This window comes from Typopeltis vanoorti, chromosome 18, assembly GCF_054136105.1.
Source record: "Typopeltis vanoorti isolate ZY-2024b chromosome 18, IOZ_Tvanoo_1.0, whole genome shotgun sequence".
Classification (NCBI taxonomy): Eukaryota; Metazoa; Arthropoda; class Arachnida; order Uropygi; family Thelyphonidae; genus Typopeltis; species Typopeltis vanoorti.
In genome coordinates, this window is record NC_143566.1 from 83,511,351 (window position 1) to 83,527,872 (window position 16,522).

The 16,522-nt window shown below is 36.6% G+C and overlaps 1 protein-coding gene across 1 annotated transcript in view; it reads left to right on the forward strand.

The window, feature by feature from the left end:
• LOC150096868 (uncharacterized) overlaps positions 1-16,522 on the forward strand; it is a 340,159-nt gene that overhangs the window by 85,883 nt on the left and 237,754 nt on the right. Inside the window, exon 4 of the mRNA XM_090408300.1 lies at positions 558-689. Coding sequence (XP_090264426.1) covers positions 558-689 — 132 coding nt within the window. The remainder of the gene's footprint in view (positions 1-557; positions 690-16,522) is intronic.

Here is a 16,522-nt window from a genome sequence, read left to right on the forward strand (position 1 = left end):
TTATCACACTCATGACCTGAAATACACTTTAATTACTCATTTTCCTTACATTTTCTACACACATTCACTCCATTATCATCATCTAACCATACTCCAACCGCTCTTCACAAAGCGTACATTTCGCAGATAGTACACTGAATAAACTTCTTTATATTACAGTTATTGAACAAAGATGGTGAACCATTATTACTAGCTGCCATTTTCCTTTTTACAGGAGCCATGTGCTATCTAATCCTATCTGTTTCGATTTAGTTACTAACTAAAAAAACTAACTTGTGGCAGGCTATCAAAGGCCTTTGAAAAATCTTCATTTGTCAGAGTTGTACAGATGATGGAATTTGAACTGCTGTGTGTATTTGTAAGTGAAATTACATATATAGCTCTCAAAAGAAGAAACAATTCACTACCATATTTTACTTTACTTAAGCATGCTCATTAATTGGGACACATGTTGTAATTATATATATATTCCTGCATCATGAAACATTTTTTTTTTAAATGTTCTATAAAGTGTTTTTTCCCCTCCAATTTTAGTTTTCTTTATTTTTTCTCTATAGAAAGTTCAAGAGCAGCTGTCTGCTTTAAAAGTGGAGAATAATATTCTTAAGGAACACAATTCTAGTTTGCATCATGATATTCAAGGCCTTCTTCATATTATTCATCATGCTCGTTCTACAGGACATTGGGAAGTAAGTGACTTGATCATATAAATCATTGAATAGTCATTTAGCAAATTCAGTAAACCCTTGCCAAATGCGGGGGTTACATCATTAATACATTGTGCGCACGGCAAAATCATGTTCCGCAAAGTTAACTTTCTATGGAAAAAAAATGTGTTAGGTATAGTTCATATTAAGAAAGTATGTATGCATAATTTAAACTAACCTAAATATTGTTGTAATTAAAAGGGAAAAATGAAACAAATGTTAATTGAAAGGATTTTTATTACTGCTTAATAAGTAGGTACATGATACAATTATTTTTTTAAAAAGCTAGTGATTTTTGCTTGGGACAATGACTGACGCAACTCCTTAAAAGTTTCACGGTAAGGAGCGCAGAGTTTTTCAATGCCTTTCATAAAGTGTCCTCTTCTTTCTTCATTTGGGTCAATCTCTATTGCAAAATCAGACAGTTCCTGTGCCTTTTTTAACGATTCGTTTAACTTCTTGTAAGTTAAAGGCGCTTTATCTTCTTCACTATTGCTGCTTTCACTGTCGGTTGGTGTTACAAGATCATCCAATTCTTCATTCATCATTTCTCGATCGTCATTCTCGATTAATTCTTTGACTTCTCCTTCCATATCTGAAAATCCTTCACCGCCAATTGCTTTTGCAATTTGTACGATTAATTTGTACAATCCAAGCTATTAATATTTTTTCCATCTTTTCCAATTGCAGAATTCTTCTTGAAACTTGAGCAACCTTTGCCAAAGTATCGCCTGAAGCTTTGACACTAGACCGAATATTTTCTTCATTCTCCCCTATTGTTCTTATGCTTGATTCGTTTATAGCTAGTTCTCTTGCAAGCGATGAAACATGTGTACCATTTTTCAACTTATCTACAATTTCAATTTTCTGTGATAATGTCAAAACTTTGCATCTTTTTGCTGCTTTATCATTTTCATTCTTCCTCTTAGATGTCATATTGAATTTTTGAAATTAAAAGAAATACAAATGCAAAAGGAGAAGAGGATAAACACTGATAAATATGTGATTACAGCTCTGCTAACCTGAGTGAAATGATCGCAACTCAGCCTAGGTCACTCAGCTAGCGAGCAGCGCCAAGCTGGTTGCCGGCCGACACTGCAGCATACCGCTAAGGAATGAAATTCTAGCGTTGGACAAATTTAATGGAAACAATTAAGATAATGCGTATGTGCAAAATCACGTTCTGCAAATCCGCGCTCGGCAAGGGTTTACCGTAATTAAAATTGATTCTTATTTGGTATGGTGGGTATAGCAAAAACAAACTTAGTACATAGAATATGGTAACAGGTTTATTTTAGTGCATGAAACATTAAAAATTCCTTGAGTTGTATATTAATCATTTTTAAGCATGTTACTTTTCTTAAACTGTTATTTTAAATATTAAAAAAAGATAAAAGAAAATGATGAAATAATTGGATGGGCTTGTACTTATGTACTTGGATGGGCCCTCACAAGGCCCCATCCAAGTACATATACTATAAATACATCATTTGATACCAGAAATAAGAAAAAAAGACATCTGACACATTTAAGTATAGAAGTTTTCTCATCATCTCTAACACACAAAAAACCAATAAAAATGTCACTCTTCTTTATTCAGAAGGGTTAAGAAGTACTGGCAGGATATTCCAAACCAGTTTAAAAAAAAATAAATAAATAGATTCTAGTGATATTCTTGATGGAAATTGGCAGCACCACTCAGAAAAACTACTGTGAACATCATCTGTCTCTGTGTGTGTGTCGTGTGAGTTATACCAGTTATGGTAACACCTCATAAAATAGTCTGCTATTCTAAAAGTTTTGATATCAGAATGGATCTCCATACCCAAGGAGGTATGAAGCACATCCAGATACATAGGGATCATCACCCAAACCTCCAACATTAGTAAAAGCTGGATATCTCAACTGTCCTATTAATTTCTATATTCCTAATCCACTAAGATGCTTAAAATGTTAGAAATATGGTCACGGTCTGCAAAGCCTAAATGTGTCTGTTGTGAAGGGTGATTATACAGTCTAGTCTTGTGCATGCTAAAGGTGGAAGGATGAAAAAGAAATACAAAAGATAAAAACTGAACAAAATATCTCATATCAGAATGCCAAGCTAACCACAACAAACATGTCTAGCATGGCACCATATTTACCATGCTATAATTTGAACATACTTGTATTTTATTTCTCTTTAGATTGCATTAATTGGTTGACTTATTACAATTTTACTGCTGCAATAACTTTTAAAATGATCCCTCTGAATGAGAACCCACTTGTCAAGAAAATTAATTATGGCCAGCGCATCATGGAAGGATAAACTACCAGTCCCCCCCCCCAAAAAAGGTACTTCTGTTATCTACTGAATGTAAACTGAACACAACTGATCCTAACACATTACATGATATATTAAACATTTTTCTAGAGGAAGAGAGATGGCCACCAGCCATCTGGCCATCCAAACTTCCCAATTTCAGTTGAAAAATGCAAACCAGACAAAGGTAAACACTCAACCTCTGGGAAATTGGACATGTCTGCAAAATCAAAAGAATTTAAAAATTCTTACAGTGGAACTGTCATGGATTCTGCCAAATTAATGATATTACAGTTCTTTTGCAGAAACACAAACCAGTCTGTTTCTGTCTGCAGGAGACATATTTAAAAAACAGTAAGAATCCCATCTTAAGGCATTTCATTATTATTTTAAGGATATAACTGGAGATGAGGTCTCATAACCTCAGCCATACTTCTTTTCGGTGCATCAAGCTTAACACTGCTCTTGAAGTGGTAGCTATCACCTCTCACTGAGATTTCTTATTGCAATGTGTTCCATTTATTTTTTACTGGATTCACAGATTGACTTTGATAATTTCCTATTGTAACTATCACAACTCATACTTCTTATGGGTACTGCCACAGTACTCGATGGGCTAGTGCTAACACAAATGAATGTGACTGAATTGTTGAGCATATGCTTGATAATAATGATCTCTCTTTATCTTCTTAATAATGGACGCAATGCATTCTAGCATATGCTTACTCATTTGTATTTTGCAATACTTACAATCTGCTCCACTGTCATTCTTCCACTCTTCATGTGGGATGTCAAAGAAATGTTTAGGGAATGTTAATTTCCCTTTTCTTTGCAGCATCAATTGCTATCAGCCTGTGCAAACATTGTATGGGATAAATGCAAAAAATGAAGGCCAGGTATCAAATACGCCATTCACCTATCTTGAAACATAAATGAGTGTGTAGTTGCTGAACTTAAAGGAGTTGTAGGCACATGGAAAAGTTTTGCTAAAATCTGTGCAACAGTTTCCTATCCTCCTGAATTTTGATATTGAAAGAACAACAAGGGAAACAGTAGCTCAACTTTTCTACCAATTGACTAGAGCCATACAATCAACCATTCATTAAGAAGGAACCAAAGAGCATTTTTACTTTTTCATGCCATTGCAGTAGGATCTGATGCCATTCATTATGAAATAATAAAACATCTTCCACCATCTTCTGTGGCTCTCCTTCTCTTACTATACAATAATACTTATTGAGAAGGAGTTTTCAGATTCAAGACATAATTATCACCACAAGCAAACAATTATTAACATATCACTCTGACCAGCTGTCTTTGTAAGATATTAGAGAAAATGCTAAATGCAGACCGCTGGTATTTAGAAAGCAATGATCTTTTCACCAACACACAGTGTGGCTTTTGTAGATACTGTTTAGAAACATGTATAAGAGATGCATTCTTTAAATGAGAATATCTGGTTTCTGTTTTCTTGGAACAAGCTTATGATGCAATCTGGAGGTATGACTTATTAAAATATGTCTAAAAGGTAGATCTCAAGGAACTTCTTTGTTTTTATTAAAAACTTTCTCTCTAGCCAAGTCTTTCATCTCTAAATGGAAAACATGTTGTCCCAGCCATATGACCAAGAAGAGGGTGTTCCCCAAGGCTTTGCCTTAAGTGTGAAGTCTTTGCTTTCAAAGTAAACTCAATCAGTCTACAACTTCTCCCATAAATAGGCAATGCACTGTATATTGATGACTTTACTATTTACTGTCATTCTTATAACATGAGGGTCATTGAAAGACACCCTAAATTAGCAATCAATCATGTTGGCTCATGGACTCATAGTAATGGGTTCAGGTTTTCAGCAGAAAGAAGTATTTATGCGCACTTCTGCTGAAAACACACCTTTCACCCAGACCCAGAATTAAGGATCAGGTAAACTGTTATCTCAGTAGCAACAGAAGCTAAGTTCTTACGATTCTTTTTGACACAAAAAACTTAACGTATCTTCCACACACTCATCAGTTAAGAGATAAGTGCAAGAGTGCATTGAATATTCTTTGCACTATCTTTACATTCCCCATTCTGTATAGAATGGAGTTCTTATTAATATTCATTGCTTTGCCTCTATCATTCCCTTCTTCAATGAAAGCTTTCTTGTGGGTTCAAAGTCCACAATTCTGTAAGGAAACGTGTCCTGTGATGGTTAGATCCTTTCCATCTTACCATATATGAATAGCCAGTGGATTTTGCATATCGCCTATCCAAAAGTCTTTATGTTGAAGCAAATGAATCTGCTGTGTTGCGTTAATGGAAACATTTATGTCTTAACTATGCTCTAAAAATAAAGTTGTCTTAAAATGCTACATCTATCCCAATGGCTTTAACAGGCCTTTAAGGCCCACAACCTTCCAAGCATGCTTGGATTTCGTAACCGAAATACGAGGATAGAATGGTCACTCCTATGCCTGAAGGTATTCTTGGCTGTATCCCTGTGTCTTCACGGGGCCGGTTTGCCTGCTTGCGGGATGAAAAACACCAGATAAACTAGCGGAAAAAACCCTACTGCCCGCGCCCAAGACCGGCTAACTTGGCTATGGCTGAGGAAGATCCTTCAGCTCCTCACGTCTCCGACGAGAATCGAACCTAGGATACTCCTTCCCCAGGCATATGGTTGCGAAGCGCAAAGCCACTAGGCTAACCGCGCGGACTAAAATGCTACATGGACTAGTATTTTTTGCCTACAGAGGGAAGCTCAGTATCACTCACTCACTCACACACACACACACACACACACCAGACTTTTTATTATTATCTAGGCCAAAGACTCATCGCAGGAGGTCTTTCCTGGGAAACACAAGTCTATCAAGACTCATCGTGGGAGGTCGCTGATAGGAAACGCAAAGTCTATCATACCACTCCTTAAACTCATTGACTGTTCTCGCTCTCACCACTCTATCAGGCAATGCATTCCACTGTTCAACCATCCCTCCATGCAAAGAAACCACTCCTCATCTTCTTGTTCACAGTTTCCTTTCGTAACTTCCAGGGATGGCCCCTTGTCATCACTCCTTCCCGCTGTTCAACCAAGTGAAAGAAGTCCCCAATGTCAACCCCGTAACCACCTCTCAACAGTTTAAAAGTCTCAATCACATCACCTCTCCTTCTTCTATCCACCAAACTCTGCAGTACACATTCCCCCAGCCAATCCTCATAACTAACATTGTACAGTCCTGACACCATCTTTGTTATCTGCCTTTGTGCCCTTTCCACAGTTAATTTATCCTCTTCAAATCCTGAGGACCAGATCTGAGAACAATAGTCTAAGTGTGATCTAATTAGGGTCTTATACAACAGAATGATAACTCTTTTATCTCTGCAAGTCAGCTTCCTTCTCATTATTGCAGCAGTCCTCTGTGTTACCTTCACCATCTTTGCAATATGTTCCTTGAATTTCAGGTTTCTATTAATCATCAACCCCAGGTCTCTTGTCTCCCCTACTTCTTCCAGTATATCTCCTCGAATAGAGTATGCAGCGTCCCATCGATGTGTCCCAAACCTCAAGACCTTACATTTTGCTACATTAAACTGACAGCCCCATTCATTTGCCCATCTGTCTAGCTTATTCAAATCCTCTTGCATGACTACCACATCTGCATTATTACTAATAACCCTTCCCAGCTTCACATCATCTGCAAACAACTGAATATCCCCCTGCAATCCACTGACAATGTCATTAATATAAAGGTTAAACAATATAGGTCCCAGTACTGGTCCCTGTGGGACCCCACTTGTAACTCTCTGCCTCCTAGAAATTGCCCCACCATACACAACCCTCTGATACCTATCGGACAGCCAATCCTGAATCCAGTTGACCAACCTGCCATCCAAACCCATATGCTGCAACTTAAATATCAGTTTATCATGTGGCACCTTGTCAAATGCCTTTGCAAAATCCCAAAAAAAATGGCAGTATATGCCTTTCCCTCATCTACTGCTCTAGTAACTTTATTATAAAAGGCTAGCATATTACTAAAACAAGAGTGCACCCTCACAAATCCATGCTGACTCTCAGAGATAACATTAACCTCATCTGCCCAATGTTGTATATGGTCCTTAACTAATTTCTCCAAGATCTTAACAACTACTGATGACACACAAACTGGCCTATAATTAGACACTTCCAGTCTGCTACCGTCCTTATGCAATGGCACTATCTTACCTTCCTTCCATTCCCTGGGCACCTTTTCCATAGCCAGACTTTCATTGAAAAGCCAGGTCAAAGGAGCTGTTAGTTCTTTAGCACATTCTCTGAAAACTCGTGGTGAAATACCATCCAGTCCTACAGCTTTGCTGACATCCAGAGTAATCAATATTTGGAACACATTCTCCTCCTGCACCTCTAAACCTTGAACCTGCCCTATCCCTCTAGTATTAAAATTTACTCCTGCAGGATGAAATACACCAATAAAGTGTTCATTGAATAATTTCACTATGTCCTCTGCATCAGTCACTCTATTTCTATTTTTATCTCACAGTGTCATTCTTCCACAATCATTTCTCCTCCTACTGGCCACATAGCTTCATAGCACAATATGAAGTTAAAAAATTCTCTAGGATTTTCTTTGGATCTTAAGGCCAATCTCTTCTCATATTCCAGTTTTGCCTTCCTTACCATACTAGACTCTCTCCTGGCCTGTGTCTTATATTCTTCATGCATCTGCTCCTCACCTTTCTCCTTATATCTCTTCAATAGCCTCTTTTTCACATGCAACTCCTGTTTAATATTGTTTGTCATCCACTTTACACCAAATTGTGTCCTCTTCTTCACTTGTGGAATACAGCTTACTATTGCTGCTAACAAATATTCCTTCACAATTTCCCAGGCACTAATAATCCCGGTTTTCCAATTTCTTCCTCCATGAAATTTCCCCAAGTTCATGTCTAAGACTATTATAATCACCTGCCTTATAATTCCACATATGTTCCTGTCACTCCTGAACTCCAAAATGCAAGGTGTTGCACTTTATTGATGTACTATATTGATGGTGCCGTACTCCAGAAGTGGATGAGATTAGAGATTTGGGAGTGATGGTTGACAGTAGACTGAAGTTTAGAGCATATTGCTAGGGTTGCAAAGGTTACACATCATAGTGCTGCTATGATAAGAAGTACTCTAACATGCAAGGATAAGGAAGTGGTTGTGCCACTGTATAAGGTACTGGTCAGACCACACTTGGACTATTGTGCTCAGATCTGGTTTTCAGTGTGATGTGGAGACATTGGAGAGGGTCTAGAGACGAGTGACTAAGACAATATCAGGAGTTTAGAATGCTGGCTATGGAGAGAGGTTGAAGAGATGTGGATTGCAGAGTTTGGTGGATAGGAGGAAGAGAGGTGATATGATAGAGACATTTAAGTTAGTGAGAGGATTTTATCAGATTAATCCAGAGGGGTAGGAAGAACCGGATGTCATTTCTGGTAGTTATGTAAAAGCATGGTGAAGAAGGGTGTGAGGAGTAGATATTTTACATGGGGAATTGTCAGTGCTTGGAATGCATTACCAGAATGTGTTGTTAATGCAAGGAGTGTTAAGGACTTTTAAGATTCTATATGATAAATATGTTGCCAGTTAAATGAACCTCCCATGGTTAGTCTGTTGACTCCATGGAGGGTGTATTAATAATAATACAGAGAAACAAGATACAGTACAGTGTAAATGAAAAAAATCGCTAATTTGGCCAAATATTAATCCTACTGGCAAGATCTGCAGTGGGGAACAAAAAAAAAAACACTTTACTACATCAAAGCTAGAGTCATGTTATCTGTTTGGTTACAAATCACTAAGTGATAGATTAAGTTAGAGATTACTCACAGATCAATTTGAACGAAACAGTATTGATAGTGGCTAATAAGAGTCCTAAAGCGAGGATTGCTGGAGAACTTGAAAAAAGATATGTGGACTGAATGTGTATCATCCATATTCTTGGGATTTTACTTCCAACGTTATTATTTAGATTAGTATGATTGATCAAAATTTCACAGGCTTCTTTAAATTTGCATTCATACTATGTTTTTGCATGATTGTAAGAACAGATAGGTTTTTCCATAATCAACCATGAAATACACCATGTCACAATATGAAGTTAGAGATTTGGTTGAGACCCGTAACCATCAGCTCTTATAGCTACAGGGAAGAAGTGCTTGAAACTGGGAATTGTATGACAAGAACTACTAGGGTAGCATATGAAGATGATATTCCAAACTCTTTGGGGAGGATATTCTCAGATGTCCCTTGGCTGAAAACCAGGAGCAATCTCTTGAAAATAGTAACATGAAACATCAGGATACTCTATGAGGCAGGCAAATTAGACGACTTAATCCAGGAATTAGAAGTGATGAAGGCTGATATTGCAGGTATCAGTGAAGTGAGGTGGACAGATACAGGCATAATAATAAGAAAAAATCATACTATAATCTACTCTGGCAGTGACTTACAATTGAATGGTGTAACACCTTGTTCTAAGTAATAGAACAGCCAAATCATAACAGCCAAAATAACTGCACAACCATTCAACTTATATATTATCCAAGTGTATGCATCAACCCAAGACCACCCAGATGAAGAGTTGGAACAGAAAATAGAAGACCAATTGATGCAATGAACGTGAACTGGCAAACATTCAAAAATAGCATCAACAAATCAGCCAAAAATACACTCCCAGAATTAAAAAGGAAAAGGAATAAACCTTGGATAAATGAAAAAATATTCAAGTTGATGGAACAAAGAAAAAAGTTAAAGAATAAACCCAAACATAAAAGTATGAATAATCATCATCATCATCAAATTCCTGCCATGTACCCTCAAGGGGTGTACAGGATATGATAGTGCTACATGAAAAAAATTACATCATTATTAATTTCCTATCTACAATTTTCCTCCAAATCAGTCTGTTACTTGTCAAGACTCCAACCTTATCAGATCTTATATTTCTATCGTCTAAGGCACTTTGTACCGTATCAATCCACCTATATCTAGGTCTTCCTCTGGGTCGTTTTGCTGCCAACCTGGCAGAGAACACTTGTTTTGCTAATCACTTAAACAGAATGGGTGAGGAAAGCAAAACACATGTTTTGCTTTCCTCACCCATTCTGTTTAAGTGACCATACCACCTGAGATTAGCTCTGCTAATGCATTCCTGGATGCTGACAATGTCAAGTTCTTTCCTAATATCCTCGTTTTTAATATGATATTGCCATTGATGCCATCTGTTCACGCCTGTATGAATAAAGAAATAACAAAAGAATGCAGGAAAGCCAAAGAGGAGTGGATTAGGAATAAATGTACAGACATAGAAAACCTTGATTGAAAGCACAGAAGCAGAGAAATGCATGAAAAGATCAGTGACAAGCAGGACAAATACAGTAAATCACGCAAGTGTCATTAGTCTCAAGAGACCATATTCTAATGGATAAAAAAGAAATCATGGAAAGATGGATTGAATACACAAGAAAATTATACAAGGAACAAAGAAATAATATTCTTAAACAGACATATTTAGAAGGACCATCCATTTTACTTTGTGAAGTTGAAAACACTGGCAGAAAATTAAAACCACATAAAGCTGCAGAAATAGGTAATATCTTGGCAGAATGGTTGAGGGCTCTAGATGGAGGACTGAAATTACTAACAAAATTATGCAATAAGATATACGAGACTGGATTTCTATCCAAAGATATTAATCACTCAATTTTCATTCTAGTTCCCAAAAAAACAAAAGCTACAAGATGTGAAGAGTTCAGGATAATTAGCCTCATCAGTCAAGTATCAAAAGTCCTCTTATACATTATTCTTGAAAGAAATAAAAGAAAAATAAACGTGGAAATAAATGATACACAAAGTGGCTTCAAGGAATATGTAGATATACGAGAAGGTATTTTCAACTTCAGAACCATCATTGAATGATATCTAGAAAAACAAAAAGATGTGTACCTCTGCTTCATAGATTACAAAAAGGCATTCGACAATGTTCAACATGAACAATTAATTGAAATTCTTTCAAAAATAGGCATTGATGGAAAAGACATTAGGCTAATAACTAATCTTGACCGGGAACAGACTGCATCTTTGAGAATAAATGGAGAGACTTCAGAAGAATTCACAGTTCAGAAAGATGTGAGACAAGGTTATATCTTGTCTCTGATTCTCTTTAACCTATACACAGAAGAAATATTTAATAAAATTATTAACCTCAAAGGAATCACTGTAGGGGGGGGGGGGGCAGATATATTAATAACCTAAGATATGCAGATGACACGGTTCTTCTAGCTGAAAACAAATATGACCTCACGATTCTTATAGATGAATCCCTCTAGTGCAGCGAACAGTATGGCCTCAGTTTCAACTTTAAAAAGACAGAAATCATGATAATTTCAAGAGAAAAGGAAATACCAAAAATATGCATCAATATAAAAGGTAATAAATTAGAACAGGTGCAAACATACATATACCTCGGACACTTGATCACAGAGAATGGCAGAACAGAAGATGAAATTAGAAAAAGGATTGAAATTGCAAGGTCAACTTTCAACAGTATGAAAAATCTACTGACATCTAGAGAATTAAATCTGAAAACAAGACTAAGGATCTTCAAATGCTACATATGGTCCACATTATTATACGAAGTAGAGACATGGACACTCTCCAAGCTGAATGTGAAAAAACTGGAGGCCTTCGAAATGTGAATGCTGCAACAATTATGAGGATATCATGGAAAGACAAATGAAGAGGTGCTAGAGATGGTAGGCGAAAACCAAAGCTTGATAAAAGAAATTTAAAAAAAAATAAAAAGTCAGCTATTTCGGATATATTCTTAGGCATAACTGCTTACAAAGGACACTTTTGAAAGAACTGTTGAGGGAAAGAGAAGGAGAGGAAGACAAAGACTGGAGTGGATAAAAAATATAGAAGACTGAACCTATCTCTCATACGAGAAATGCAGAAGAGAGGTGCAGAATAGGACATAGTGGAGACACATGGTAGTTGATCTCCTGGAGGGAGAAGATACCTGACAGGAAGGAATAGGTACTTTTCCAGTCAGTTTGGTGTAGGGTGTTAAGAGTGTGATCCAAGAGACCTGTTTTACCAAACTTGATAAATTAAATTTATATGGATTAGAATTGTGCATCCAGTTTCACCAGTATAAGGTAAGTTACAGGTGCAATGGATTCAGTATACCCCAGAGTGGATCAGGGTGTGGGAAATTTTTGGAGAAGTTGAATGTGATTTTTAATTTTGTAGGTGGTTTAAAAGCAGCATTAAGGTTGTAATGGTGTAAAATTCTGTTTATTTTATCTAATAACCCTTAAAGTATGGGATAGGTATGGTTTTATGGTAATCAATATTATTTGCATAATTTGGTGAAGCTTTATGAAGAATTGTATTGATGGTATTTTTGCTGTAACCATTGTTTATAAATGTATCACTAATAATTTGTAATTCTTGCTTAAGAGCTCGTTTATTAGAGCAAATTGTTATAAATTGGTTTTTGAGGGTGTTAATGACTCCAACTTTTTGTTAAGGATGGTAGTAAGAGTTAGTATATATATATATATATATATTGGTCGGTATGTCGACTTGCAGTAGACTGTGAAGGATAGACTGCCTGAAGGATAGGAAGTCGTGTTTACAGTGTATCCAGGAAAGGAAGTGAGTTTCAGTTTTCAATTTCAGTGGTAAATCGTATGTGCTCATGTTATTTGTTCAAGTGGCTGTGGAACGTGTGTAAAGTTTGGCAGCCATGTGGCCAGATCACTAAAACATCGTCAATGTATCTAAACCAAACTGTAGATTTTAAAGTAAAGGAATCTAGAAGATGTTGTTCAAAAGCTTTCATATTAAATTTAGCAATTAGAGTGGGATAGTGGTGAGCCCATGACTGTACCTTTTTTTTTTTTTTTTTTTTTTTTTGTATGTAAAATTTATTTTGCCACATGAAGTAACTGGAATGTATGTGGACAAAGAGAGCTGTAATTATTATTATTATTATTACATGACACCTCCAAGGAGTCCAAAGGCTTATCGAGGGAGGGCACCTACTCTACATCTCTCCTTCTCTACTACTCAATTCGCCAACTATAGTGAACTGCAACCACCCTCATCATCTACACCAGTGCAATCTACTGCCCACCACCACTAATAGTTTCACAGACAATCACAAACATCCATGCCCACAGCAGGATTCGAATTCGCTGCCTTTTGGCTGGAGAACAGATGTGCTAACCACTTGGCCAACCAGGCCGGTGAGTGGAAATTTGTTCTGAGTAGAATTGTGTCACTGAGTGGAACATTCATGAAAAGGGCTGGAACATCAAAATTGACTAATAAATCATCTTGTCAAACGTGTTCTTTATAGTCGGATGATTATTTTGTTTATATCAAAATGAAGTTTTACTATAACATGGTTTGTTATAGTAAAACTTCAAAATTGTTTCCATAATTTTTATAAATGAATTCCAATCACCATGTAACTATGGTAGAAGGATGAAATTCTTTTTAAAACTTTCTTACATATTGTTTTTTTTTAATGTGATATTCATTTAGCAAAAGTTTCTCTGAACCTTTCTATGTGTCCAGTTGTGGGTAATGTAAGCTACAAGGTGAACTGCAGACCTTGAATGTCAGAATCTATGCTGGTGGTCACTGAGTAATTGATGGGCATCTAAGTAGTGGCTATCGACAACTATTTATTTTGCAGAGGACAGAGATGATAGCAATTGGTCAGTAGATTTTGGTGATAGACTTTCACTCCTTTTTTTTTTTTGGAATAAGCTATATATAGATTGATTCCATGCATTTGGATAATTAGTTGTGGATCATATTTCTCTACTCAACAGTTGGAGAAATGCCTTCAGAATCAGAAATTTAATATCCAATTTATCTGGTAGTTTTCTGATGTCTTTTTTGTAAAACTATACAATGCATACTGTGATTTGGATTCCAATTTGGTACAAGACTATTTTGCTTGGTCATCTATGCAGCAGTTCAAGGAAAAGAGGGATGCCAGTAGGTTTGCTTTATCTTTGAGTGAAGTAACAGTGTTAAGATCAGAATTAGAGTGAGAGAGGTAGAAGTGCATGTAAGCAGAAGTTGTGTCCAACATCCTTGGTGAAGCATCAGAAGGCATGGCTCTATTTGGGCAGGAAGTAAGTTTTCTGTTGTTGGCCTTTATAAAATCTGATTTGGATTTGCTAATCGCTGTTTTGCTTTTGTTACGTGCTTGTATGATCTTTGCTGATCACCAACAATTCTGGCTCATCAGAGGAAAGTAACACTATTAAAATACCTAGTATCCTAGATGCATTAGAATGTGATAACATCTTAGATGTGTTTCCTGAGGTGGAAGAGATGGACACTGGACATTACAATTCTCTACAAAAGAAAAATTAGATAGATAGGATAAACATAAATCCTCACAAAACCAGATGACTGTCTCAAACATAAATATGTAACAACTTCCTGTAATGAAATTATTGCAAAATCTGCCAAAACAGGATGATTTCAGCTCTTGCAGAAAACATAAGCAAATGTGTTGCTGTCAAGAGACCCTGAAGTTGCCATCCTTGTGGGCAACCATTTCCCTTTACAGGATGTTCCAGTTAATACCAACATAGAGATGGTTGCCATTTTCCTGTTTAGCACCCATTGCAAATGTCTCCCAGGATGTCCTTGATGACTTTTTGTTGCATTTTTCTCTCCATATTCTTAATTGAGGAATTTAGTGAATAAACTAACATCAGAGGAAGAATTGTGGAGTGCATGCTCTACAACAGTACTTATCGCTTCTTACATTTATGCACCTGAATATTCACCTATCATCATAACAGTTTGTTCACTAATGAAGTGAACATATTACAGTGAATCATATTACAGAGTGTATAATACAAACTACAACTGCATCACCTAAAACCATTAAGTCAGTTTCTGCCATTTTCTACAAACCGTGGTGGTATTCAAAATGTACAGCAGCCAAGAAAGCCCAAAACAAAGCTTGTTGTATCTTGTGAAGATACCCACAAAAAACATAATTGTTTTTCTGCTTTTGTTTAGGAGTGCCCCTGTTTTAATGTCATTGGCTCTTTAGTCAAGAATTCTTAGGGCATTGCAGATGTATTTTAGAGACAAATATATGTAGCATAATAGAAGAAAATTCACACATACCTTTTCTTGGATGTTGTTGCCTGTCTTCTTTCTGCAGTGTGCATACTTCTGCTGTTATCCAGTATATTAAGGGCACATATTCTGCTTCCCAAAAAGCAGTTGCAGATACTCTCAAGGAGAGTTTTGCAAAAACATTTGTAGCATCATCTGTCTCTCAAGAAAGAAGAATTGAAACTGCTTTACTTCAATTGTCTACCAATTGTTGTAGCATCAGATGACATCAATTTATGAGATGGTTAAACATCTGTTCCCATCATCCAGAAATCATTTACTTTACTTATTGAGCATAGTTTTCTGTAATCTCTGAATCTTGGCAAAAGGTAAGGAAATGGCAACCTTTTTCCAGACATAGTCTGGCTTCTGAAAACATCACCACTTTACACTATATCATTCAATCTAACTGGAGGCATCCATTACAGAATGCTTTCCTAAAATATCAGAATCAGATTTAGTATCATATTTCACTTAGTATCAGATTTCTTTATCAGATTTCATTTAGTATCAGATTTCTTTGACATGGAGGTTTTAGCATATTTTTAGCTGACCTGGTTGGCTGAATGGTTAGCGTATCTGCTCTCCAGCCAAAATGCTGCGGGTTCAAATCCTGCTGTGGGCATGGATGTTTGTGATCATCTGTGAAAATACTAGTGGTGGTGGTGGGTGGTAGATGCCGTTGGTATAGTTGGGGTTCATTGTAATTGGTGGATTGAGTGGTGGAGACAGAGTTGTAGAGTAGGTGCCCTTCCTTGATGAATCTTTGGACTCCATGGAGGTGTCACGTAATAATAATAATATTGAAAGACCTACATAAATCTCATCTCAGAAGAAACCTCCTTCTCTTTATTAAAAAAAAATATATATCTAATTGAGTCTTTCAAGTGGGATCGATCTTCTCTTTATCCTTTTTCAAAGAGGAGGGAGTCCTGTAAGGTTGTGCCAAACTATTTACTTTCAGAATACGCGATAGCAGAACAACTTCCCCCATCTGTAATGCCCTCTATGTGATTAGGACAAATGATAATTTCATTGCAACAGAAGCAAGATTTTTGGGATTAATATCCAACAACTAAAAAAAAAAAACCTGACATTTATGTCCCATATAATACATAATTTACAAGATAAGTACCAAAGAAAGGTGAAAATCCTTTGCACCCTTGTTTTTGCATTTTAGGGTGCAGACAGATGTTCTTCATTCCTTTCATATTGAGCACTTATCAGATCATGACTCAATTACTAGTCTCAAGTCTATGCTTCTACCAACACAGTATCCTTTAATGGTCAGATCCAATTCACAATTAGAATTGCAGC